This window comes from Phoca vitulina, unplaced genomic scaffold, assembly GCF_004348235.1.
Source record: "Phoca vitulina isolate PV1807 unplaced genomic scaffold, GSC_HSeal_1.0 scaffold48, whole genome shotgun sequence".
In the NCBI taxonomy this organism is placed as follows: Eukaryota; Metazoa; Chordata; class Mammalia; order Carnivora; family Phocidae; genus Phoca; species Phoca vitulina.
In genome coordinates this window covers 7,838,042-7,864,294 of record NW_022589751.1, presented here as the reverse complement: position 1 = coordinate 7,864,294, position 26,253 = coordinate 7,838,042, and the positions used below count along the sequence as shown (strand labels likewise).

General features: G+C 39.6%; 1 protein-coding gene across 1 annotated transcript; it reads left to right on the top strand.

Moving 5' to 3' along the window:
* The first annotated feature begins 203 nt into the window (after positions 1-203).
* Positions 204-25,964, top strand: NOC3L (NOC3 like DNA replication regulator). The gene is made up of 21 exons (XM_032432184.1): positions 204-332; positions 1,078-1,285; positions 3,327-3,459; positions 4,233-4,390; positions 4,999-5,052; positions 6,605-6,735; positions 7,128-7,289; positions 7,476-7,569; positions 10,577-10,752; positions 11,159-11,287; positions 15,565-15,696; positions 17,160-17,240; positions 17,547-17,647; positions 19,979-20,051; positions 20,141-20,204; positions 20,287-20,358; positions 21,370-21,551; positions 22,162-22,290; positions 23,062-23,159; positions 24,997-25,081; positions 25,419-25,964. The coding sequence occupies exons 1-21, from the start codon at positions 324-326 to the stop codon at positions 25,545-25,547; spliced, it is 2,400 nt and encodes a 799-aa protein (XP_032288075.1). The 5' UTR covers positions 204-323; the 3' UTR covers positions 25,548-25,964.
* Positions 25,965-26,253: the final 289 nt, after the last annotated feature.

The following is a 26,253-nucleotide window of genomic DNA, read 5'->3' as shown; positions in this document are numbered from 1 at the left end:
GCGACAGGACAGGAATCACAGACCTTGTGAAGCTCCCCCGGGGCCACCCGCCTTCGGCCAGCGCGCCGCTCTGGGACACTGCAGGCTCACACGCGCGTTCACCGGGGTGCCACCTGCCCGGCGCCGCAAGAGGGCGCGCGGCCGAGGCGGGGCGCGGAAGTCCCACCCCTATTTCCGGCGGCGGAGGATGGGGAGGAGCCAGCGGTAGCTTCCGCCTTGCGCAGTGTTGAGACTTGGGCACGTGTGTTAGTTGCCGCCTCGCGATTCCTGGATTACCCCTATCCCTGGTGAAAGTGTAGGGTCGGGACTCTTCATATTTAAGGATGAAGGCGGTAAGTGTCTTGAGGAGCCCGATCTCCGCGGCTTAGGGCCCCTTTGGCTGACAGTCGCTGCCTGGTGTAGTTTTTCGGCGAGTTTTTGCCCTTGTGAAGGGGGCGGTGGCTTGGATTCGGGGCTCCCTCTCTCTGCTCTGCCAACTTCCCGGCACTTAGATCTGGAGCTTCCTTGATCGCCCACTGTGCTCGCACTTGGCTTCAGGGGGCCGCGATGATAGAAGCACGGAGTCTTCTGTCTGTAGGGTGTCGGACATTAAAGGGTTCTTCGAGACCATCTTTCGTACCCTTTATTTTACAAATGGGTAACAGGGTCCTGTTCTCAACGAGTTTATAATGTGAGTAATGGGACGCGAGATGAGTCCATTTTCTTCCCTAAAGGGTAAAGGGATAGCAAAGTAAATGATTTGCCCTGGTTCTCACAGAAAATAAGAGCTGGGATTTGCATTTCCGAATAAGGGGTTACCAGCAAGCGTTGAAATCCAAAGATCCGAATTCTGTTTTGCCCTCCTTAGTTTAGGGGTCTTTAACAAGTCATATAATCTCTCTCAGCTTTAGCTTTTTCAGTAATAATTTGAAGGTAACAGCAATAACTGCTTAACTAGGCTGTTGGAATCAAATATGTTGGAGAACTTTGCAAACAGTAAGAGGATATATGAATGGCACTTACTTTAAAGACAACATTTTGTTCTGAGTTTGCAGTTTAAATTTCTGGGTATGCAGTACTCGTGTTGTTGTCTTCTAGAGAAGAAATAAAAAACAGATCCCCAGCTTTCGGAAGTTACTAAAAACTAGTAAAGTCAAACTTGAAAACAAGCTAAAAAATAAGCAATTTAAACAACAAAGCACTCTCAAGAAGTACCGAAAAGAACAGAGGAAACTAAGGCAAGCTGTAAAAGATGCTGTGTCTAAGAAACCGATCCCACTGGAGGACCCAAAGGAAAAACGACCAGGTAATTGTGAAAGCATTCATGTCCTGTAGTTTCTTTTGATTTGTCCTAAAATGTTCATTAAAAAAAAATATATATTGTCTACAAAATAGTTAATTTAATTTTTAAAATTTTTTTTAAAAGATTTTATTTATTTATTTGACAGAGAGAGACACAGCGAGAGAGGGAACACAAGCAGGGGGAGTGGGAGAGGGAGAAGCAGGCTCCTGGCGGAGCAGGGAGCCCAGTGCGGGGCTCGATCCCAGGACCCTGGGATCATGACCTGAGCTGAAGGCAGACGCTTAATGACTGAGCCACCCAGGCGCCCCGACAAAATAGTTAATTTTAAAAAACAAGGTGAAAAGTAGTGTGCATTGATGCTTTCACTCACTTGAAATTATAGGCTTTTGCCACATGTATGAGATGCTTATACCATTTGAATAAAAAGAAGGAAAAAATATATTTATAAACTCAAATACACTATCACAGAAAAAGATTTTCAGAAAATGCTTTTCCTTTGACCTAACATGTTACTGTTAGGAATTCAGTCTATGATTATATTTGAAAAAATTTGCCAAGAACATATTTCCAAGTGTGCTCATTTCAACATTATTAATAATAGCAAACAAAAATGCCACCGTGATCAAAAATTGAAAGTAAGATGTTCATCAACAGGAATTGTTAAATGACACAAATGTTGTTTATCTATGGTAGAATACCATACAGCTGTTAAGACTGACAGCTGTAGTCCGTCAATATGATCTATATGATCTGAGAAGCAAAGGTTGGCAAATTGCCCACTGGAAAATAACGACCATCTTAAAATGCTGATATAAAGAACTTAATGGGTTAGAGAGTTTGAAGGTATAAGGGAGAGGGGGCTTAAATGATAGAACAAGGCAAGAGAAGGCAGGAAGTTAAATCCAGAGCCCAGGAGGAGAGGCACTCTTCCAATGTTATGAGAAGGAAAACAGAAGAGATGGATGCAGATGCTGTTGAATTCATTGTGGGAAATTGCAGGAGTTTCTAGCTTCTGGCTTTTCTTTTCTCAGTGATGGAGGAAGCTAGCTCCTCTGAGGATTATGAAGTGAGGTAGGTGATGGGGTTAGAAGTGTGATGATAGAGAAAAGATTTGAAAAGGCTAAGGAAGAGAGAAAGCTGATCAGGGAAATAAACCAGTTGCTGGTCACCTTTGAGAAACGGGAAGCTCATTTAAAGTAGGTAGGAGTTCCATTCTGTGCAATGTGTACATTTATATGGCGATATTTACGAGTGTTATTGGAGTCAAGGAGAATTACAAGTTCTGTTAGGGAAGACGCTAAGATTTTATTGTTCATGGTTGAATCCTTAGCACTTAGAGCAGTGCTTGGCACTTAGTTGACATTCATTTTTATATTAAAAAAGAGAGAGTGAGGGACAGAGGGAGAAGATAGAGTGATCAGTTGGGGTTTTGTTAGATGTCTGTGCCTAAGCTGTAGGAGGGAAAGTAGTTGAGGATATTATCAAGAGGGCAGTTGAAATGATTGCCATGCAGCAGAAGCCCAGGAGTGAAGATAGAACACAATGGAAGATAGAAGTAGAGTGGTCAGAGGATTGAAGGTCTATGTATTTGGTCACAGAAGTGCAGTGGAAGTAACCGAATGAGAGCTGCAAGGACAGATGGTTGTGGTCAGGGGATGGGATGTGGCCCATGGAGGGGGTGGCTGAAGTGGAATGGAAGTGAGAGTCGGTGGGGATCAGAAGGAGCGAAGCGGCTAAATCATCGGTTCTCGCATGCTCTGAGAGACCTTGCAGACTGTGTGGAGGCGTTTTATTTTTGGTTGTGACAGTGACCTGGGAAGGCTCCTGGCATTTAGATTTCAGGGGTTGGAGATGCGAGCATTTTGCTTAGCTCAAGACCCCCAGTGGAATAAAGAGCTGTCCGGCCCAACGTGTCATTAGTGCTTCCATTTAGAAACACTGGGCTGACATACTAGAAAAGCATAAACTTTTCCTCTTGTTGACACAGAAACGTGGAGTTCTATGCCTCTAATGCCTGTTTCTGATTTTGTTGTTGTTGGAACAGGTAAGAGGATTGAACGGGAAGAGGAGGAAGAAGAGGAAGCCCTTCCTTTGGATATGATGGATGAAGATGACTTGCAGTTAATGAGAGACTTAGGACAAAGAGCATCTTTTCTAACAAGAGATCTTTCTTCTAGGTAATACTTAATTTAGATTATAAACATTCACATCCTTTCAGTGTTAAAAACTTGATTCAGAATTTTAGTTAGGTGGTTAGTGCAAGATGTTCAGCTCGGAACATAAGAGAGTAAACCCTGTGACTCAGTTTATTTCCTAAATAAAGGAAGTTCATGAATAAAACAAACTGATTTTATTTAGTGTACAGCTTTATTTTTTTTGAGTCTGAATAGTGAAGTAGAGTGCACTGGGGAAGAATGTAGTTCTCTGGGGAACTGGCAGAACAGTCCTGAGTTCTTAATGGCCACAATCTCAGTCCTTGTTACCCTGTTGGGGAGGTATTATTCCCATTTACAGAGGAAACTGATGCTTCCTGTGATCACAACTAGTGGATCTGAAATTTAAACCTAGATCTTTTTAACTCCTAAGCCCATGCAATGGTCTCAAGGATTTTGGGGAAGTAAAATAGCATGATGTCACCCTTGGCTTTGTGGAATAGTTTTCAAAAAGAATCTGCCATAACTTTCACTTCTGTTTTGCATCTGAAGGGAAAAACTACATGCAGCCGTAGTCTTCGGGGCAGAATATATGATTCTTTTATTCATTTACTATTTGAGTGCCTACTATGTGCCCGGTCTAGGTGCTAATCTCTATGTACTTATTTTTTTTATTTTTTATTTTTTTCAGTATACCTATTGGAAGTTTAGCCAGTAGTTTACTTTTCTGTACTTTTTAAGTGATCTCTAGATTCCTTTTTAAATACATTAAAACTGGAATTTTTTTTTTTCTGCAGTGAACCTGTTCACGCCAAGAAACGAAAGCATGAGCGTGTTATAGATAAATATGAAAAAATACCAAGAACTCTGCAAACTGCACCAGAGAAGGAACTGATTCACTTACTTCCTATCAAGGATAAAAGTGGTATAATCCCACAGACCAGGGAGAAGCCAGGTGAATCTAATCAATCATCCAGTGTATTAGTAAAAATTTTAGCTCCTTACTAATACCACATATTTTTTCCCACTTAAGATTGAATTTTATTCTTACTTTTACCTACAAAATAGGGGGTAGCTGCAATTAGTCATAGAGCAAGCTTGATGCTTTTGGCCAGAAATACAGGTGATTATCTCTCATGTCTGTTGTGTCATGAGATAGCTGAAGCTACAATCTGGAGGTGCTTTTCTTTTCAGTTTTTTTTCACCAAATACTCGTTTCTAAAATTAGAATATTAGTTATCCTTTATTAGCCTTTTTTTCTTACATGTATCTTTTTTCTTGTGAAATAAAACACACAGAGAAGTCTAGAAATCAGAGTTGCCTTGTGAAGTTACGTGGTTTATCACAAAAAACACACCCATAAAACTACTGTCTGGGCAAGAAGTAAATGCTGCCGGCACCCGGAAACTTCCTTTGTGCTCCCCTCAATCATTAATTGCTTCCTCCTCACAGAAGTAACTACTTTCCCAAGTTTTATGGTAATCACTTTCCTGCTTTTCTTTGTAGTTTGATCACTTTAAAAGTATATTGTCAGATTTTTTAATATACATGTTTTCCATACAGTTACAGACAGTAACCAAGATGAAGAGGATCAAGAAGAGCTGGAACTTGAGGAAGGTAATGGAATGTACTTTTGTAGTTACTAAATTGTTAATTGAGAATTATATATTTTTTTTTGCGTAATAGTAAATGTGACTTAATTTTAGATAAAGTCTGAAATGTGCATTTTAGAGTACTGGTCATTTCAAGGTCATTTTGAACATTTTCCCACATGTTGAAAGTCTCACCTTGTGGAATTTGATTCTTTGTTGCTCTTCATTATGGAGAATTTTATGCAGTTATGTTTGTAATGTCTAGGCCTGCATGAAGAGTCCTATAAATTATTACCATTTTGAATTCTTTTTAATTTTAAGTGAAGGACCTGCCTACAAATACTAACTTTTTAGCTTTAAATTACAAAATGATTTTGTGATATGAAATCATTTCACTTCTTAGAGCAGTTATATATATATATATTTTTTTTTTATTTATTTGCGAGAGAGAGAATGAGAGACAGAGAGCATGAGAGGGAGGAGGGTCAGAGGGAGAAGCAGACTCCCTGCTGAGCAGGGAGCCCGATGTGGGACTCGATCCCGGGACTCCAGGATCATGACCTGAGCCGAAGGCAGTCGCTTAACCAACTGAGCCACCCAGGCGCCCTATATATATATATTTTTAAAGATATTTATTTATTTATTTATTTGACAGAGAGAGACACAGCGAGAGAGGGAACACAAGCAGGGGGAGTGGGAGAGGGAGAAGCAGGCCTCCCGCTGAGCAGGGAGCCCGATGCGGGGCTCGATCCCAGGACCCTGGGATCATGACCTGAGCCGAAGGCAGACGCTTAACGACTGAGCCACCCAGGCGCCCCCCCTTAGAGCTGTTATACTTATATATGTCTGTATATATGTCTGTTTTAGATAATTGAGTGTGGTTTTCTAATAGCTAAGACAGTTGCAATCAAAGTTAAACTGAAAGAACATATTTTTATGGTTTGAAATTCTATTTGTTTGGAATTTGCAATAGAACAAACTGGTTAAGTTTTACTTTAGCTTAGCAAACCTCATTAATGGTGTAAATGAGATTACAGGTCAACTAATTGTTTTCATTCATCCTTCATAGGCTCATTAGAGATTATGCTTCTGTGTTTATTAAATCTAGTTTCCTGTCAATTTCTTTTCTTAAGATGGACATATTTTCTGCAGTGCGAAGGACTGTATAGAGTTGGAAACAAGGGAGAATATTCTGTACTTTTTTAAAAAACTAAATCAGGTTGCTTTTTCCCTTAATTCATGGGAATTATTGTAAGTTTATTAGCATAGTAGTTAAGAATATGAGCTCTCGAGTCAGATTACCTGGGTTTTGAATTCCATTTCTACCAGGTTTGTGAGTATAAGCAAGTTACTCTCCCTTTGCCTCATGTTCTATGTACAAAATGGATATGATGATTGTACCTGCCTCATAACATTTTTGAGAGGATCATATGTAGTAATCTTGGCCCATGGCAAGTGTTCAATAAAACTTATTATAATTATTATTTATTACTATAGGAATATTATTGTATTGATTAAGGTTCTTGGATACTTGTAAATAAAGAAACGTTTAAGAGGGGAAATCTAATCTGTTTCAGAGATCGTTGAAGATCCCATTCGAGAGCTGACACTAGAAGAACATTTGATTGAGAGAAGGAAGAAATTACAGGAGAAGAAAATGCATATTGCAGCCTTGGCATCTGCCATATTATCAGACCCAGAAAGTAACGTAAGTAGTACTAATTTCTTTGAGCTCTTCATATTAGATAAGGTGTGAATGTCTAATATTTTAAGATTCCCTTATTACCTATAAGCACATACAAAAAGGAAAAGCATTAAAATAGTGACGGAGGTAGAATAAGAGTAGACAGAACCTTAGCCTAGTCCTACATCTGCACTTAATGTTTTTTGTAACCTTAGAAAAGTCACTTAAACTCTGAGTCTTATTTTCCTCATCTCTAAATGAAGGTATTGAGGGGCGCGTGGGTGGCTCAGTCGTTTAAGTGTGTGACTCTTGATTTTAGCTCAGGTCATGACTCAGGATTGTGGCTCTAGTTCTGCGCTGGGCGTGGAGCCTGCCTAAGATTCTGTCTCTCCCTCTGCCATATATTTCTTTAACAGATTAAAAAATTGAAAGAACTGCGTTCCATGCTGATGGAACAGGATCCTGATGTGGCTGTTACTGTTCGAAAGCTGGTGATAATTTCCCTGCTGGAGTTATTTAAAGACATTACTCCTTCATACAAAATACGACCCCTCACAGAAGCAGAAAAATCTACCAAGGTAATGATAGATACAATTACTATACAAAATAAGCTGAACACTTGGGAGAGCTAGAGATGGGAGAAATTGTAGGGGTTTTTTTGTTTGTTTTTATAGGACTGGGTATAAGGCACTCACATTTTGTGCTAATTTAAGGATTTTGGTATTTTGATTTAAAAAAATGAGTGGTCTTTTTGATTTTTTCAGATCCGCAAAGAAACCCAAAAGTTAAGAGAATTTGAAGAAGGCCTGGTTAGCCAGTATAAATTTTATTTGGAAAATCTGGAGCAAGTGGTTAAAGGTATATTGAACATTTTTAAAATACATAACATACTTAGCTTTGTTCAGGAAGGTGAGTTCTATATTCTGTGCTCTGTGGTGAGAGTCAGTATAGCGGGTCGTCAAGAGCAGAGTCTACAGTCCGACTTCCTGGGTTCAAATCTGGGCTCTCTCCTTACTACCCATGTGGTGGGCAAATCACTTAATCTCTCTGTTTCCATTTTTCTGTTTATAAATAATAGTACTTACTTCATAGGATTGTTGTGAGAAGTAAATTAATTTATAGATAAAACCTGCTTACAGCTGTGGCTGGCCTGTGCAGGGCCTGTACTGATCAGCTGTTAGTAGTATTGTTGCTCCAGGCCGTTCCCTAGTAAGTATGTTTCTTGAATTCCTGAATGGTTGAAATTTATGCTGCTGGTTTTTATTTGGAGATGGTTAGGGGAATTAGGGGGGAAGGATGACTTGAAATGGATGAAATTAGTGCCTTGAAAATGGACTTAGAGAGAAGTCAATCATACTGGATGATAAACTCTTCCAGCAAACCTTTATTCTCTTTTTCTTTGTTCAGAAAAGGAGGGGCAGGGGCGCCTGGGTGGCTCAGTCGTTAAGCGTCTGCCTTCGGCTCAGGTCATGATCCCAGGGTCCTGGGATCGAGTCCCACATGGGGCTCCCTGCTCGGCGGGAAGCCTGCTTCTCCCTCTCCCACTCCCCCTGCTGTGTTCACTCTCTCGCTGTGTCTCTCTCTGTCAAATAAATAAATAAAATCTGTAAAAAAAAAAAAAAAAAAAGGAAGGGCATATGAAAATTGGAGCATGAATGGAGAAGACGTTCAGTTGCCTAGGTCAGGTGCTTTCACTTTACTCAGTTGGGCTCCTTTACTCAGTAAAGGGCCTAAGGATCACCGAGTTTCTCAGTTGGAACAGGATTACCGAATCGTGTTGGCCCAGTAAGGGCAGGAAGGAGATGGTGGGGGTGGGGGGTGGGTGCCGTGGATGTTGCTCCTATGCTCTGGCCTCCCAACTGGAGCCTACTTAGGAGCATACATCCAAGGCCTGGGAGCTTTGTGTAGACCAGCACCGTCCAAGAGAAATAGAACATGAGACACATACGTCATTTGAGAAATATGTACCCACACTAAGAAAAAAAAGTAAAAAGTAATGAAATTACTATGTATATGATTACTATTTCAACATGTAATCGATTTTAAAAAGTAGGTATCTTACATTCCTTTTTTGGTATTAAGTTCAAAATCTGATGCGTATCTCACACTTAGGGCACGTGTGCATTTGGACTAGCCACAGTCCGAGTACTCAGTTGTCACACGGGGCTGGTGGCCTCTGTATCGCACCATGCAGGCGTAGGCCTTTTCTCAGCTGATGGAACCATTATGAAGTCTTTTTTTTTAAGTTTTAAAAAATGTATGGTAAAATATAACATCGAGTCTGTCGTCGTAGCAGTTTCGCAGGCGTGCAGTTGTGCGGCGCTTGGTAAATGCCATGTGGCGTGGCCGTGGCCGCCGTGCACCCGCAGCTCTGCATCTTCCCCGGCGCAAGTTCGGTACCGCCCGGGGCGGCCACCGTTCTCCTTTCGAATTTGAGGTGAATATGGATCTGGCTCCTCCCGGAACCTCGTATTCTATGTAGACTTACACAGTATTTGCCCTTTTGTGACCGCCTTATTTCACCTAGCGTAATGTCTTCAGGATTCTCATAGCACGTGTCAAAATTTCCTTCCTTTTTAAGGCTGAATAATATTCCATTGTATATATGTACCACGTTTTGTTTATTCATCCATCCACTAGGAAGTCTCGTCAGCTTCAGGTAAATAGAAGATACGGTTCTTACGATGAATACAGCGTGTTTGAAGAAAACTCATATACACGAGAAGCAAGTTTAAAACACAGGCACCGTCCTCTATACTGTTTCTCATCTCCGGTTGTGTATAATGTACAGGGAAGTGTTGAACCTACTCTAGAAAAACCAGCATATTTTCATATTCAGGATGCTATGTTATGGTGGCAGAGTATGTATGCAGAAATTTCTAGAAAAGAAGTACTGCAGGGTGCCTGGATGGCTCCGTCGACTTCAAGTGTCTGCCTTTGGCTCAGGTTGGGATTGAGCCCCATGTCAGGCTCCCTGCTCAGCAGGGAGCCTGCTTCTCCCTCTGCCTGCCACTCCCCCTGCTTGTGCTCTCTCTGTCGCTCCCTGTCAAATAAATAAAATCTTTAAAGAAAAGAGGTACTGTGGGGGCACCTGGGTGGCTCAGTTGGTTAAGCGACTGCCTTCGGCTCAGGTCATGATCCTGGAGTCCCTGGATCGAGTCCCGCATCGGGCTCCCTGCTCAGCAGGGAGTCTGCTTCTCCCTCTGACCCTCCCCCCTCTCATGTGCTTGCTCTCTCTCATTCTCTCTCTCTCAAATAAATAAATAAAAAATCTTTAAAAAAAAAAAAAAAAAAAAAAAAGAAAAGAGGTACTGTGAATTATCGGCTATTTTGAAGAAAACCTTAAATCTTCTGGACCTCCTGGGTAAAGATACCACAGTGAGCATTAGCAAGAAGTCAGGAGAAATAATGTTTTAGATTCTCCGGAATTTTTGGAACATGGAAGAGATCAGGGCTCAGAATCTGGAGCTTGCTCGTATTCACTAGCCAATTAGTGGATGACTAGGATTTGAACCCAGGCTTCTTGAAATCTAGTGTTTTGGGGAAAGCCTGGTAGAGCCCAGGGATTCCTTAAGATATCCAGCTCTCTGTCTCCCCCTGCCCTGATTTATCCCTGAGACCCTTATCCTCTAATGATACATCTTTAAAAATGTGTGGAAAGCCAGAGTTCTTAACATTATGGTCAGAGTCAGAAGGTGGATGATGGCGGATAAATTTTAATGATAACGTTTGTACTTGTGTCTAAGGGTGGACACAACTCATTTAAGAATTGGCACAGTGTATTATTGCATATTCTTGTAAAAGAAAGCTAATTAGTTGAAGCTTTGATCAATGAGTAAAGTAACTACGGTTGTCCTTTGATTAGACTGGAAGCAAAGGAAACTGAAGAAAAGTAACGTAGTTCCCTTGAAGGCCTACAGAGGGCTGGCGGAGGTGGCCGTGAGGAGCCTGTGTGAGCTGTTGGTGGCACTGCCTCATTTCAACTTCCACAACAACATCATTGTGTCGATCGTCCCTCTCATGGATGACGTGTCAAGATCGGTGGGTTGCTAAGTGGTTGTTGCTGTCCTCCCGAACGCAGAATTCTAGACCTTGTGATTATTTTTTTCCTCTCTCAGAATTCTTTTGGAGCTATCATTCATTGCTAAAGTAGCGTCACTTTGTTAAACACTGCCTCTTTAAGAAAATTCTTCGAACATAAGTTTAGTGTGGCGGTTCTGAGCGGGAGGTGGTTTCGCCCTCCGGGGACCATGAGACTGTCTGCACGCAGTTTCGACTGTCACCCTGCGGTGGCTACTACTGGCATCTAGTGGGTAAAGGCCTGGGGGCCTTTAAACTTGCCACCGTGCACAGGACAGCGACCCCACGGCGAAGAACTGTCTGGCTTAAAATGCCAGTGGGGCCGAGGTTGAGAAACACCGGCTGAGTGTAACATTTTATTTTTCAGGTATCTGAAATGTGTTGTGACGCAGTGAAGAAACTATTTAAACAAGATAAATTAGGCCAAGCTTCCCTTGGTGTGATTAAAGTGATTTCTGGTTTTGTGAAGGGCAGAAATTACGAGGTTAGGCCAGAGGTAAGCCTTTTCTGACTTTGCATTTTATTTGTTTTTAAATTACAAAGTTAATTTTCAGTTGTTAGGAATTTTATTCTTTGTAGAAGTGTATAACGTAGAAGATTCTCCAAGTGTAACTACTCTTAACAATTTAGTATGAATTTTAGAGGTTTATATAGACATACATACTTGTTTATATATATATACATGTATATATGTGTTTTAAAGATTTTATTTATTTCTTTATTTGACAGACAGTGAGAGAGGGAACACAAGCAGGGGGAGTGGGAGAGGGAGAAGCAGGCTTCCTGGGATCATGACCTGAGCCGAAGGCAGATGCTTAACGACTGAGCCACCCAGGCGCCCCTTGTTTATATAGATTTTAAATTATTTATTTATTTAATACATGTGTAGATTTTAAAATAAAAATGCATTTATTCTATGGAAGCTCTTCCGGAGCTGCTTTCATTTTGTGTTGTATAGGGCTGTCTCATTCTTTTTAACGTCTGTTTCCTATTATGTGAATATAGCCCCCTACTTGATGGACAGCTGAGTTGTTTCTACAGTGATCATGAAAGAGAACATTTTGGCTATATTATTTTTTCATACTTACAGGAGTATTCTGTGAGTTAAGTTTTTAAAGTTTAGATGCTGGATCCAACAGTATACACATTGATACATTTGAGAGATAGTGCCACATTGTCCCGCAAATACATTTTATTATGTTCTCACAGTGACAGGCGTGTCTTTTCCCCACAACCTACCCGATGCTGAATGTTTCTACCATTTAATCTTTGTTAGTCTGGTGGGCAAATCATCCTGTACATCTCATACATATTTTTTTGTTCTCACATATTTATTAGTCATTTGAATTTTTTTGCCCATTTGCATTGTTGCTAATTTTTCTCCTCAGGTATTTTGATGACTTGTAATACTTTTTGATACTCATTTATTTCAGTAAATATCAGCTGTGTACTAGACACTCTTCTAGGTCCTGGGTATAAGGTAGTGAATAAAAGAAACAAAAGCTCTGGTGTTTGTTGAGGTTATATTACATATAAAGGATAGTAAGTTGCAAATATTTGTTTGTTGCTCTGCCATTTAATTTTGTATTGTGGTCTTTTTTGTCTTAAAGAAGTTTTACATTTTAATTGACTCTGTCATTTTTTCGCCATTTATAGATGAGATTATATTTTTGTCATGCATGGAAGAACCTCTTCAATCCCAAGTATAGATTCTCTCCTTCTAGAAGAGTGTTAATTTTTATATTTAAATAATCCATCTGACATCTTTCTGTGTGTGTGGTATAGGTGCAGATCTAATACGTATATATACTTTCTGAAATGGATAGCCAGTTATTCCAATACTATTTTCCCTTTGCTGCTGATTTAAAATGCTGCCTTTATTTTGTTTTAAATCCATATACAGTATTTTATTTCTGAACTCTTTGTTGGGTTTTTCTTTTTTTGTATATATTTAGGTTGTACAGTGTGATTTTTTTTTTTGGGAAAACAACATGATGATTTAATCAATATGTGAAATGATTACCACAGTCAAATTAATTTTTTTTTAAAGATTTTATTTATTTGTGAGGGAGAGAGAGAGCGAGCAAACAAGCAGGGGGAGTGGCAGAGGGAGAGGGAAAAGCAGGCTTCTCGCTGAGCAGGGAGCTTGATGTGGGAATCAATCCCAGGACCCTGGGATCATGACCTGAGCCGAAGGCAGTAGCTTAACCAACTGAGCCACCCAGGTGCTCCACAGTCAAATTAATTAACACATCTATCACCTCTCACCTTTTTTTTGTGGTGAGAATCCTAAAAACTTACTCTCAGCTTATTTCAAATTATACAATACAGTATTATTAACTCTATTTACTATGCTATAAATTCAGTCTCCAGAGCTTCTTTATCTTATAACTGGAAGTCTGTGTCCTTTGACTGACATTTCTGCATGTCCCCCATCCCCCCGTCAACCACTGTTTTAGTATGCATTTGGCTTTTTTAGATTCCTCATGTAAGTGAGATTGTACAATATTGTTTTTCTGTGTCTGGCCTATTCCACTTAGCAAGATGTCCTCTGGGTTCATCTCTGTGGTCATTAATGGCAGGATCCTTCTTTTTAGTGGCTGAATAGTATTCCATTATATGTATATAGCGCAGGTTCTATATTCGTTAGTGGATACATAGGCTGTTTCCATATCTTTGCTTCGTATTGTGAATAATGCTGCAATGAACATGGGAATGCAGATATCTCTGAGGTACTGACTTCATTTCTTTTGCATCTATACCCAGAAGTGGGATTACTAGATCATATGATAATTCTCTTTTAATTTTTTGAAGAGTTTCCATGCTGTTTTCCATAGCTGTACCACTTTGCATTCCTCCCAACAGTATACAAGGGTTTCCTTATCTTCATGCCCTAATACTTGTTTTCTCTTATCTTTTTTTAAAAGTTTATTTATTTAAGTAATCTCTACACCCAGCGTGGGGCTCGAACTCATGACCCCAGGATCAAGAGTCACATGCTCCTCTCAGTGAGTCATCGAGGCACCCCTATTATCTTTTTGATAATAGCCATCTGACAGGTGTGAGGTGATTTCTCATTGTGGTTTTCGTTTGCATTTTCCTGATGATTAGTGGTGTTGAACCAACCTTTTTGTGTATGTACTGGCCATTTGTTATATGTCTTCTTTGGAAAAATGTCTATTCACGTCTTTTGCCTGTTCTTTAAATCAGGTTGCTTTTTGCTGTTGAGTTGTAGGAGTTCCTCATATATTTTGGATATTAACTCTTTGTTAGATACGAGGCTTGCAAATATGTTCTCCCATTCAGTAGGTTGTCTTTTCATTTTGTTGATGGTTTTCTTTGCTGTGCAGGCTGTTTAGTTTAATGTGGTCCCACTTGTTTATTTTTGCTTTTTGTTGCCTGTGCCTTTTGATGCCTATCCAAAAAATCACTAGCTAAGGCCAGTGCTGAGGAGCTTTTCCCCTGTGTTTTCTTCTAGGAGTTTTATGGTTTCGGTTCTTACATTTAAATCTTTAATCCATTTCACGTTAATTTTTTGAGTGGTGTTAAGACAGTGGTCCAGTTTCATTCTTTTGCATGTGGATATCCAGTTTTCTTAACATTATTGAAGAGACTATCCTTTCTCCATTGTGTATTATTGGTGCCCTTGCCAAAGATTAGTTGGCCATCTTTAATCTGGAGTTACGTTTTTTATTTGTGGGTGATATTTTATGAGCACATAGAATACTTACAGAATACTCATATTGATCTTTCTGGTACCTAGAATGATTTCATATTCGCCGTTTCTAATTTTAACTCTTTCTTGTTTCCATTCTGTGTTTTAAGCCCTGTAAACTGAAATATTCTGCTTTCTTCCAATGTACATATTGGAACATCAAAATAATACAAACCGTAGTTCTCACATGTTTTTTCCAGGAATGCTGCTATGATAGAAGGAGGTCAGTAGAGTGGTTTCTTCCAGAGAAAGTTCGAATTTTGAACCCCTTTTGTCTTTGTATGGTTGCTGTAGTACACAAAACACCAATTTCCAAATTAGTTTCTGGATTTTTTGAATGGCTTAAGGCAGTAGTTTCATTGTGGTCCTTGGACCAGCAGCAGCTGGGAATTAGAAATACAAATTGTGGGGCTCTGATCCAGACCTAGTGAATCAGAAACTGAGGATGGGGTCCAGCTATTTGTGTTTTAACAAGCCCTCCTGATGATTCTCATGTTTGCTGAAGCTGGAGACCCATTGGTTTAAAGGAAAATAACTTGTCTTAAAATTAGTAACACTGGTCTACGTGGGGTTTTTTTTTTTTTTTTTTGGTTATTGTGTTTTGTTTTTAATTGGGGGAAAAAATGAAGATTAGAACTACTGACTGCAAAATGGAGGCTGGTTTGGTAAATTAAAGCTGGTTTAGAAATATCTAATTTACATCCTCTCCTCCCATACTGGTCCAAACCTTTTTCTGGCCTGTCCACTTTTTGTAATCCTGTCTACCGATGCCAGGTAATGTGTCCTCTCTGCCTTCCACTCATTGTACTGCAAAATAATGTTATGTTTATTTAGCCAAATACTAGTGTCCTATTAGAGACGCAGATTACTGAATATGTTTAGCAATAAGATAATAGAACTTTGTGTGCAATGTGATAAAAGATGTGTCAAAGGTGTATTTTGTTTGCTTTTTTTTGGCACAAAGGAAGGAAAAACATTGTTAAATGCCAACCTCTCTGTATAAAGGTTTTGATGGCAATATAAATATTAAGGTGTATATTGTGTTTTCTTCATCTTAGATGTTAAAGACATTCTTGTGCTTAAGAATCAAAGAAGTGGAAGTGAAAAAAGATACAGAGGACATTAATAAACCAAAAAAGTTCATGACTTTCAAGGAAAAGAGAAAAACTCTATCAAGAATGCAGAGAAAGGTTTGGTTGATTTCCTTTTTTGTTTGATTTGAGATTAAAACCATATTGTAGGCACAGGCAGAAATCATAGTTAAATCATAAATATAAATGTGTCAAAACCTAATATTTAGAAAATTTTATTTTTTCCAGTTATTGCAAAGAAGTGCTTTATTAATTAAACTGACAGTTCATTGGCAAAAAGAGCAGTTGATGAAAAAATTTCCTTGTCATGCTGGGTTTTAATTTTTTTGCTCTTCAGATTCATTGTGATACACAGATCCCTTCCTTGACCAGGAAGGCGATATTCATGTAAATTTGGCAACAAAGTGGGTTTTTGTTAATTGAAGCACGTTTCTTTATTGGCTTGCATTTGAAACCTAGGTTGAAATTCCAGCCCCTTGTTTATTTAGTATGAAACTTTGGTAACCTTTTTTTTTTTTAATTTTGAGAAATGGAGCTAGTAATAGCACGTACCTCGTGGGTCACCGTGCACCTTAATAAGATGATGCAGGTAAAGCATTTAGCAAGTGCGTGACACTGGGTATGCTTTATAAACATGAATTACTACTACCAGCATCGTTATTACTTCTCAAAACATTTCTACATAGGGTTATCAAATTGCTTATAAAAACAAAACAAAAAATAGTTTTCAGGGATATCCATCTTTGAATGGCCCTAATAAATTTTGAAAATGGGACAGAAGTATACCACAATAGACTTAATAATTGGAAACAAATGAAGGTAAATATTTTAATTTTTTATACCATACTATCCTAATATAAACTGGATATCCCTGTTAGAAACAGCATGTACGTATCTGTGGTGGGGAAACAGACCCACTAAGAACATGGCAGCTCCTTAAATGGCGCATGAAGGAAGGAAACTCTCTCTCAGTCGGTCCCCTGCGTCTTAGGCAGCTTAGCAACCATTATTTGCTGCTCATACTGCGTAAGAAAGTGGAAAAACTTATATTTCGTTGAATTTCTCTATAGTGTCTGGTTTTATGCATTGTATGTAAATGTGTTTAGGAGGTATTGTTGATGACTAATTTCCGTGTTATAGATGATTTAACAGTAAGAATTATTTCTGGGCTCAGTGTGTTCTTCCCTTTTTTCTCTTTTGAAAAAACTTAAATTATAGAAAACTACAGAGAATAATATGGAATATTCCATGTATCTACCATTCACAATGAGCAAATATTAATAGACTTCAGTTTCATTCTTGAGAAGAAACCATCAGTGATAGAGTGAGAGTCCCCTTTGTTCCTCTCCCCAGTCTTGTTCTGCCTTCCTCCCAGGAGGCAGCCGCTGTCCTTGGTTTGGTGTGTGTTTGCTGCTGCTTCAGGTCTGTGTACTTGTGCTTGTGTTTGTATTCATAGACAGGTTAGGGTATGTGTTTCAGAATATTGACATACTATGCCTCTGAAGCTTGCTTTTTCACTCAGCACTATATACTCTTACTTTTTCTTTCCTGTCTCTTTCCAGTGGAAGAAAGCAGAAGAGAAACTAGAGCGAGAGCTACTGGAGGCAGAAGCTTCAGAGAGCACGGAGAGAAAGCTTAAACTGGTAGGCAGTTTCACGTTCTCTCACGCTTTTAGAATGTTTCGTTAAATGGTTTTAACTAGAGATTATTGTTTCAACTTGGGGTTGTATAATCTTGGTTAATCTGCCGAGTCTTCGATGTGATCATTGCTGGTCTCGTGAAATCACAAGGTGCGTATCTTCATTCTGTTTTGTTGAAGCTCCTAAGATTGGATTGTGGAAAGGGTCGGGAAGGGACAGAAGGTTGAGCTTTGACTGTCATCGCTATAGTAACTCAGGAGAAAGGGTACGGGGTTATACTCAAGTCATTTTGTCTGCTTCTTCTGCCAGCACACGGAGACTTTGAATATTGTGTTTGTGACCTACTTCAGAATATTGAAGAAGGCCCAGAGGTCACCTCTCCTGCCGTCGGTTCTAGAAGGCCTGGCCAAGTAAGAGCTGTGTAGATTGAAGCCTTCTCAGTTCTTTCCAAATAAATAAGACCAAAAAACCCGTGACTCTTAACCAGGGTTCACTAATGATGACCCAGTGTCCTTTTCCTTTTTTGTTTGTCACCGGCCTTTCCTTGAAACTGTTCGTAATGCTGTCTTTTTAGTTTTCTCATCTCAAGCCTTTTATTTTTTAAATCTCCTTCAGTAACTCCTTTCTTCTGCTAAGTTCTGGGGGTCCCGAAAGTTCATCTCTTCAGTTCTTGGTTCTTTTTGCGCTGTGGTCAGTTATCCACTGTCAGACTTCTGAGTGGTCCGTGCACGCGACTCTTCAGTCTCTTCTAACCCTGCTTGCGCATCCTTTTCTCGAGTCCTGTGCAGTCTTTCCCGGAAAGAGAAATCTCTCTGTATATTCTAGTGAACCTATTGGGGGATGTGAGCTAGAATAATGGTGGTTGTGGTAGTTTTCCAGGTATGTGAGGTAGTATCCTGTAGGACAGTGCAATAGAACTATAATGTGAACTACTTATGTGATTTAAAGTTTTCCATTAGCCACATTAAAAAAGTAAAAAACTGGTGCAATTAATTTTAACATTTTATCGAACTCAGTTTAAAATATTTTGCCGTACAATCGGTATTAGTTATTGAGATACTTGGTCTTATTTTCATAAAAACCAATGAATAGGGGCGCCTGGGTGGCTCAGTCGTTAAGCGTCTGCCTTCGGCTCAGGTCACGATCCCAGGGTCCTGGGATCGAGCCCCGCATCGGGCTCCCTGCTCAGCAGGGAGCCTGCTTCTCCTTCTCCCTCTGTCTACCACTCTGCCTACTTGTGCTCTGTCAAATAAATAAATAAAATCTTTAAAAAAAAAAAAAAACCAATGAATATTTTACACAGACAGAATATCTCAGTTTGGACCAGTCCCATTTTAGATGCCTAGTAGCCGCGTGTGCTAGTGGCTGTCATCATTGGACAGCACAGCTTTAGAAACAGGACTTACGGTTGGAAGAAAGAGAAAAGGCAAGTTCTGTTTAGTATAGGAAATTTCTTTGTAATGACTGGAGCTGTTTGGCAATGGGATTATAAAGTAATTGGACCTTGTTATTGAAAAGATTCAAAGGGAGGTTGGTCAGAGAAGGGATTATTCCTACATTGGATAGGACCTACTGTTTGTTTTTCAATGACCAGTTCCTTTATTTAAAAAAGCTTTTAGTCATATCTACTTACTTCAAAAATTCAAATTATTCAGAAGCATATAAAATTAAAAAATTACAATTTTCCTATATATATACATAAGTCTGTCTGCCTGTCTTCTGTCACACAGATAGAGTCCTGCTACGTAGACTGTTCTGTTTTGATAAAATGGTTACTTTGGGTCTCTTCCCATGTTGGTGTGATTATATCCACCTTTTTTTTTTTTTTTTTTACATTTGGAATATTCCATTTTATGGTTTGGTGATACTTTTATTTGGCCAGCCCGCTATGCTGCACTGGAAATACCTTCATGCACTTGTGTGCATATATTGCCTGGTCAGAGGGTCTGCTCATTTTAAATGTTGATAAATACTGCCCAGTTGCTTCACAAAAAAGTTGTACTAGTACACGGGGAATGTATCATGTTTAAGATTCTTTATTCTAGGCTTTATGTAGTGTCAAAGGCTCTTGCACTAATACTGAAGAAAGATCTTGACTTTTAAGTACGTCAGTGCCTAGGATTTTACACTGTACAGCGTGCTCTCACATTTAGTAGGTCAGATGATTCTCCTGTAACTCTACTGAGTGATCTCCGTTATTTCTAGAAACAGAGACCCAGGACTGACAAGTGACTTACCTAGGATCATGTAGGCAATTAATTTCAGAGCCTGAACTAGATACTAGGTCCAATATTCTTTCCATTTTATTTTTAAAGCTTTAGTAGAGTCCATATTCCTATAAATAACAGTCTCTTTCCTCCTTTCCCTTTTCCCGCTTCCCATTTTTCCAGAAGCTGATGTTTTTGGCCCTCTTTCGAGTTAGAGCAGCATGGGGTAGCCGGTAAACTTTCCTTGGAGAGTTGTTTTTAACAACTTGTTTTGTAGGGCAGAAGTATTTCTGAAATACTTTCAGTTTGTTTCGTGCCTCATATATTCCTGCTGAGTGTAGTGTCCAGCTGTGGGTGAATTGTTAGAAAGGTCATTCTGAATTAATGAGAAGTATCAGTAATTACCACCATCTGCATCATAACTAACATCGAAATAGGGAATATTAAAAATATGGCTTTAAAGTCAAGTTTAATTTCTAGCTGTTTTATTTCTGTTTTTAGGTCACCTATTGACTAAGGTCTGTTTGATTCTAGGTTTGCTCACCTTATAAATGTGGAGTTTTTTGATGATTTATTAGTAGTACTGCATACTCTCATCGAATCTGGTGTAAGTAACTCTATTTCATGAATTACTTTTTAAGATATGAATGGTGATTATTATCCTTAATGTCCTTTTCTCCCTTTTTTTTTTTCAAGGACCTGAGCTATCGAGAAAGCCTTCACTGCGTCCAGACCGCTTTTCATATTCTTTCTGGGCAAGGTAAAATATTTTCTTAATCAAGTTTTGTTTGCTTTAGCTTTGGAGGCTGTAACATACCTAATTGTTTGTTGTAATTTCAAAGGTGATGTTCTGAATATTGACCCCATGAAATTCTACACACATCTGTATAAAACACTGTTCACGTTACACGCAGGTATGTACATTAGGTAATGTGTCTTTAATAAATACTGATCTTTTAAGAATATCTTGTGTGTAGTCAATGAAAAGTGAGAAATCGGAATTGGCGTATTAGAATGTTGGCCTCTGCGGGCCACACATCTGTATTGAACCTTACGTAGGAGTTGGAGAAAGAAGTTCTGGAATTGGCTGGGGCTGTGGTAGAACCCTCTGCATCTCCTGAGCAGTATAGCACTACTTCATTGGTTAGGGAAATGATTGGGACAGGTATGACGGTTTGTCTGGGGTTTCTCTGGAATGCAGTGAAGTTGTATAATGAAAAAGTAATGATACTAGGTATTTACCCCAAAGATACAAATGTAGTGATCGAAGGGTACCTGCACCCGAGTGTTCATAGCAGCAATGTCCACAATAGCCAGTCTGGAAAGAGCTGAGATGTCCGTCAACAGATGAATGGATAAAGAAGATGTGATACACACACACACACACACACACACACACACAGCTGAGATGTCTGTCAACAGATGAATGGATAAAGAAGATGTGACACACACACACACACACACACACACAATGGAATATTACTCAGCCATCAGAAAGGATGAATACTTACCACTTACATAAACATGGATGGAACTGGAGGGTATTATGCTGAGTGAAATAAGTCAGTCAGAGAAAGACAATTATCATATGGTTTCACTCATATGTGGAATATAAGAAACAGGGCAGAGGACCGTAGGGGAAGAGAGGGAAAATGGAATGGAAAGAAATCAGGGAGACAAACCATGAGAAACTCTTAAGTATAGGAAACCCAACTGAGGGTTGCTGGAGGGGTGGGGGGATGGGGTGACTGGGTGGTGGGCGTTAAGGAGGGCATGTGATGTGATGAGCACTGGGTGTTGTATACAACTGATGAATTATTGAGCACTACATCTGAAAACTAATGATGTAATGTAGGTTGGTTAATTGAATGAAAAAAAAAAAAAAGGAATGAGAACAGCCCTGAAGGGTATACCTGCTGTTTTAGGTGCTACCAATGAAGGTGTCGAGATTCTACTCCAGTGCCTTGACGTCATGCTAACTAAGCGCAGAAAGCAGGTTTCTCAGCAGAGAGCCCTTGCTTTCATCAAGCGTCTTTGTACCCTTGCTCTTCACGTTCTTCCAAATTCAAGCATTGGCATTTTAGCAACTAACAGAATATTAATGCAGGTAAGTAATGATAGAAAGCCAAGTTCTGGTAGTACAACAGTGCTATCTTGTTTGCATCTTTTCCCCCTATTTATGTTATTACTCTGATAAGGCAAAATGGTAAAATCCAGTGAGAAAAGAGGTATATAAAATTACAAAACCAAAGCATTCCCACCCCTGTTGACACTCTCCAGAGGTAACCATTTTTACCATTTGTTGGGTTTCCTTCCAGCAGACTTATAATTCATATATAAACATGTACAACACACATACACAGACAATACAGCTTTTTTTATGGTGTACATTATTCTACGACGTTTTTTTTAACACTAATGGTGATGGACACATTTTCGTGTCAGTACAAATATAGCTATAAAGTACATGTGTTTATAGCTCTTTTTAAAAAATGTTTTATTTTTTAAGTAGGCTCTACGCATACCCAGTATGGGGCTCGAACTCATGACCCCAAGATCAAGAGTCACTCCACCCACTGAGCCAGCCGGGTTCCCCGCTTATAGCTTTTATTTAAGCATAAAAATCAAATTAAATTAAAAGAAAAGTATAGAACCCAGTAACGTTCTTTACCAGTATTAATTTAATTAATTCTTATTTTTATGTGACATTTTTGCAGACTTTCCCAAAAACAGATCTGTTGCTTGACAATGAGTCTCAGGGAAGTGGGGTTTTCCTTCCTGAATTGGATGAACCCGAGTACTGTAATGCTCAGAATACTGCGCTTTGGGAATTGCATGCACTACGGGTAAGGATGGCCCTTTCTTTTTTTTTTTTTCTTATTTTATGTTAGTCACCATACAGTACATCATTAGTTTTTGATGTAGTGTTCCATGATTCATTGTTTGTGTATAACACCCAGTGAGGATGGCCCTTTCTTTGTGAGCAGTGTTTTTCAGTTTTTCCCCAAGTCGTTACTGTTGCTAGAGTCCTCAATATAATTTTGTTCTGGGATGGCTTTTTGGAGAATTCTTCTTTTAATAGTCTATATTTCACTTTGCTCTTACTGTTCTTTAAGATGTTGAGGTACATTTTCTAAGGAGGCAGAAAATAACATTTTTGTGGGGTGAGGTTTAGAAAATTGAACTATTTCCCCAGCACTATTGGAAGATTTGTATTGGGTCCTGCCCAAGGAGACTCTGGTAGCCCCTCAGTTTTAAGAGGGCGGCACTGTTGTGATTCTACGGTGTGGACACATTAGAGGGAGACTCGTAGCAAATATGTTTCAGGAAACCTGTTGTAAACTAACTTTTTTCACTCTAAAAGAGAAATTGCTTCTTGATTTTTCTTTTCATGCTGTAAAAGCAAGACTAAGCTACGTCACTGGTAACCTGGTCATCAGATTCATGTTGTTATCATGTGAGCAGAGAGTATTTTTTCTGTTGGTATGTGGTTATGTGAATTACATATACATATATGATTTTAAAAAATAGTGTTCATTACAGAAAATCTTTGCTGTAGCCAATGTTTTATAAAGTACTGACCTGTGCAAAATGTGGCTGTCCTGCTTGTCCTTCAGAGACATTACCATCCCGTCGTGCAGAGATTTGCGGCTCACCTGATCGCCGGAGCCCCCTCTGAAGGCTCAGAAGCACTCAAACCGGAGTTGAGCCGGAGGTAATCAGACCACAAACTGCAGTTGGTCTCTGTTCGCTCTGAGAAGTCTGCTCTATTTATAAAGTAATAGGTTTTAAAACAGAAAGTGCCAGTTGATCTGGATTTGGTCTCACTTCATATTCCTGAATTGTTCTAAGGAGAAAACATGCCGACAGTGATTTTGTTAGTGTTTTGGTAATCGCTTAACGTTTTTTTTTGGGTTATAAAAAGTTTCACACATCCAGGTAAGTAGAAAGAGTAGTGAAAACACATACCCCCGACACTCAGCTTCAGCAGTTAATAAGATAATGCCATATTTGCTCTTTGGGAAGATCCACAAGTCCAAGCACAGTGAGATTCCTCCCTGCTGCTGAATGGTCTTTCGTGCTAGGGCCAGCAGGGGAGAAGTGAGAGAAGAAAGTGCTTTGGAACACTGCTACTCAGAGGGGCCGCACTTCCTCTCTGTGGGGCTCCCAGTCCTCTAGGTGCAGTGCGGCCTGGCTGGCTGGTACTCCCAGCCTCCACCGTACGCTCCAGGTGGGGAGTAGGATCCTGCCAAGAGAAGTTTCTTTTCCAGCTTCTTACTCAGAAAAATTTCAAAAGTACAGAAAAGTTGAAAAGATAATGGCCCTTTTCCCTACAAAATGAGGCAATTACACAGAAAAGGAAATGACATAAAAGATACCCTTGTAATATACTCACCACTCACAATTAATATCCTGCTGTAGAATTTTCATTTGCAGCCCACTGGTTTCTCTAATTTGGAGATCATAGAAGTGACTGGTAGGCCAGCAGATTGGTATTCTGGCCTCTTCAGAGTTTAAACAAAAATTGAATTATTTGCTATATTTTAAATATTGGACAAATTCACCTAGAAGTTCCAGCTTCTCTTGAAGTACTGGGAGATTTGGCAAAATAGGTCTATATTTTTGCATGGCAGAAGTCAGCTGCTTCCTCCCTCTAAATGAGGCAGAAACTCCAGTTTCCCATGAACCCTTTTCCTTCTGGGTAGAAGAGAGATAACTTTTGGCCTTATTAAATGATAAAGTGGCCATTTACTTTTTTCTTCCTTCATACTTCCCACCTGTCCTCCAGCCTCATTTTTTAAAAGGGAGAAAAAGGAGAAAACAATTACCTGTCAGTGTTCTTATTCATGATCTTTTTCTGGCATGTTTTCGTCAAAGATCTTGAATGTCTGCCTCATTTATGCCAGAAGTTTCTTTCTCTGGAGGAAGATGAAGAATGGGTTTATCCCAAAAGCTTGAGAAAGAAGACTCATGATGGTCTTGTCCTGGAGGGTGGAGCTTGAGATGAGACTCTAATTGCAACCCTTGTAGGCCCTTGCTGATCTCCTTCGGGGAGTGTGAACCAACCCCAAGTCACTAAGGATTCATTTACATGCCACGGGTATAGACATTTAGTCTGTCCTTGGCCTCTCCTTGCTTTTAATCCAGGCCAATAACTGAGGGGTTGAGCTATTTGAAATTCATGGAGGTAACTCCATGCTTCACTCGTCTGGCCCCCATGACTTAGTTGCATATTGTTCACATAACTGGCCGAGTTGGGATTTGATTACACTGAGCTGGAGTTCTTCTGCTCAGCCTTGTCTTTGTCCAGGCCTGTGTTTCTAAATGTACACCAGACCTCTCTGAGGTAGATTTAGTTGGATAGCATTGTCATTACATGGGAATTTAGGATTTATTTTACGAGTGTGTTGGTTTGTTGGTTTCAAGAGCAGGATTATGTTATATCTTACTATATGGGGTTTAGAATAATGAGTCCTTCTCTTTGGGTACAGTCTAATTTTTTCAGATTATACAGATCGGGTGATGTCCTTACATTCCTTCTGTGATTATAGATCTGCTGCAGAACTTTTTGAGACCTACAGCATGGCTGCAATGACATTCAATCCTCCTGTTAAATCTTCAAGTTCCAAAAGGAAGGTATGTGATACTTTTTCATTATTTTTTTTAACAGATGAAATAAAAACTAAATGTCTCTATTAACTGATTCCAACTTCCTTAATTGTATTATAGGTAGATTTTTTTTCATGTTTAGGAGTTGACGGTAGGCTGGATCCGTAGGGTTGGGACTCTGGAGATGGTCATGAGACTGTTTTGTTCAGTGTAGGCTGTGTCCCAGACCTGACCCAGTGCTCGTCATATCAGGTTTCATGTGTTGGTTTGGGTCTACTGTTGCCATTTTCAATTTTGCTCACAGCTTGGCTTTTGCTTATGATAGAAGAACTTTTAATGTGAGTCACTTTTAATATTTTTTCAGAGTGAAGTTTTACAAGGGGATTCATTTTTGAATGAAGATTTAAATCAACTAATCAAAAGACATTGCAGTGAAGTAGCTACTCACTTGCCTCTGGATTTCACCAAATATTTGAAAACATCACTACGGTAGTAGAAGAAGGAGGAGTCAGTGGACTTTCTCTTCTATTTGTTTAGATGCACATAGAGACCTACTGTTAATTTAGGACATTCTCTTTTTATACAAGGGAAGCTTCCTAAGAAAATTAACAGCAGAGGAAGAATTACCCTTTGCATGGCACAGGGTTCTGCCCCAATTACGAAATTGTCATTAAGAAAGGAGAATTGAAAACCACCTACCCCCATATTTGGAAGTTTCTTAATGACATTGCCTTTTTAAAACTTAATATATATCTTGGGATGTCTGGGTGGCTCAGTTGGTTGAGTGTCCAACTCTGGATTTTGGCTCAGGTCATGATTTCAGGGTCATGAGATTGAGCCCCACGTCGGGCTCTGTGCCGGGTGTGGAGCCTGCCTAAGATTCGCTCTCCCGCTCTGCCCCAACCCCCTGCACTCCCCCCCCAAAAAAACCCCCAAAAACAAAAACCTTAATATACATCTTAAGTTACAGTTTTAAAAAAATCTTTGGGGTGAACTTAATTGGATTACAGTTGCCCCCTTAAAATGAGGGCATAGAGTGCAGAAAAATCAAGACCATGAGATTGCTTTTTAAAATTCAGCTACTCTTCATTTATTTATTTATTTTTTTAAAAGATTTTATTTATTTGACAGAGACAGAGAGCCAGAACACAAGCAGGGGGAGTGGGGGGGGGGACAGTAGGCTTCCTGCCGAGCAGGGA

Coding starts and splice junctions, on each gene's coding strand:
- NOC3L (XM_032432184.1), top strand. Junction 4,391..4,998: donor ACAGACCAGGGAGAAGCCAG/GTGAATCTAATC, acceptor TTTTCCATACAG/TTACAGACAGTAACCAAGAT. Junction 11,288..15,564: donor ATTACGAGGTTAGGCCAGAG/GTAAGCCTTTTC, acceptor TCTTCATCTTAG/ATGTTAAAGACATTCTTGTG.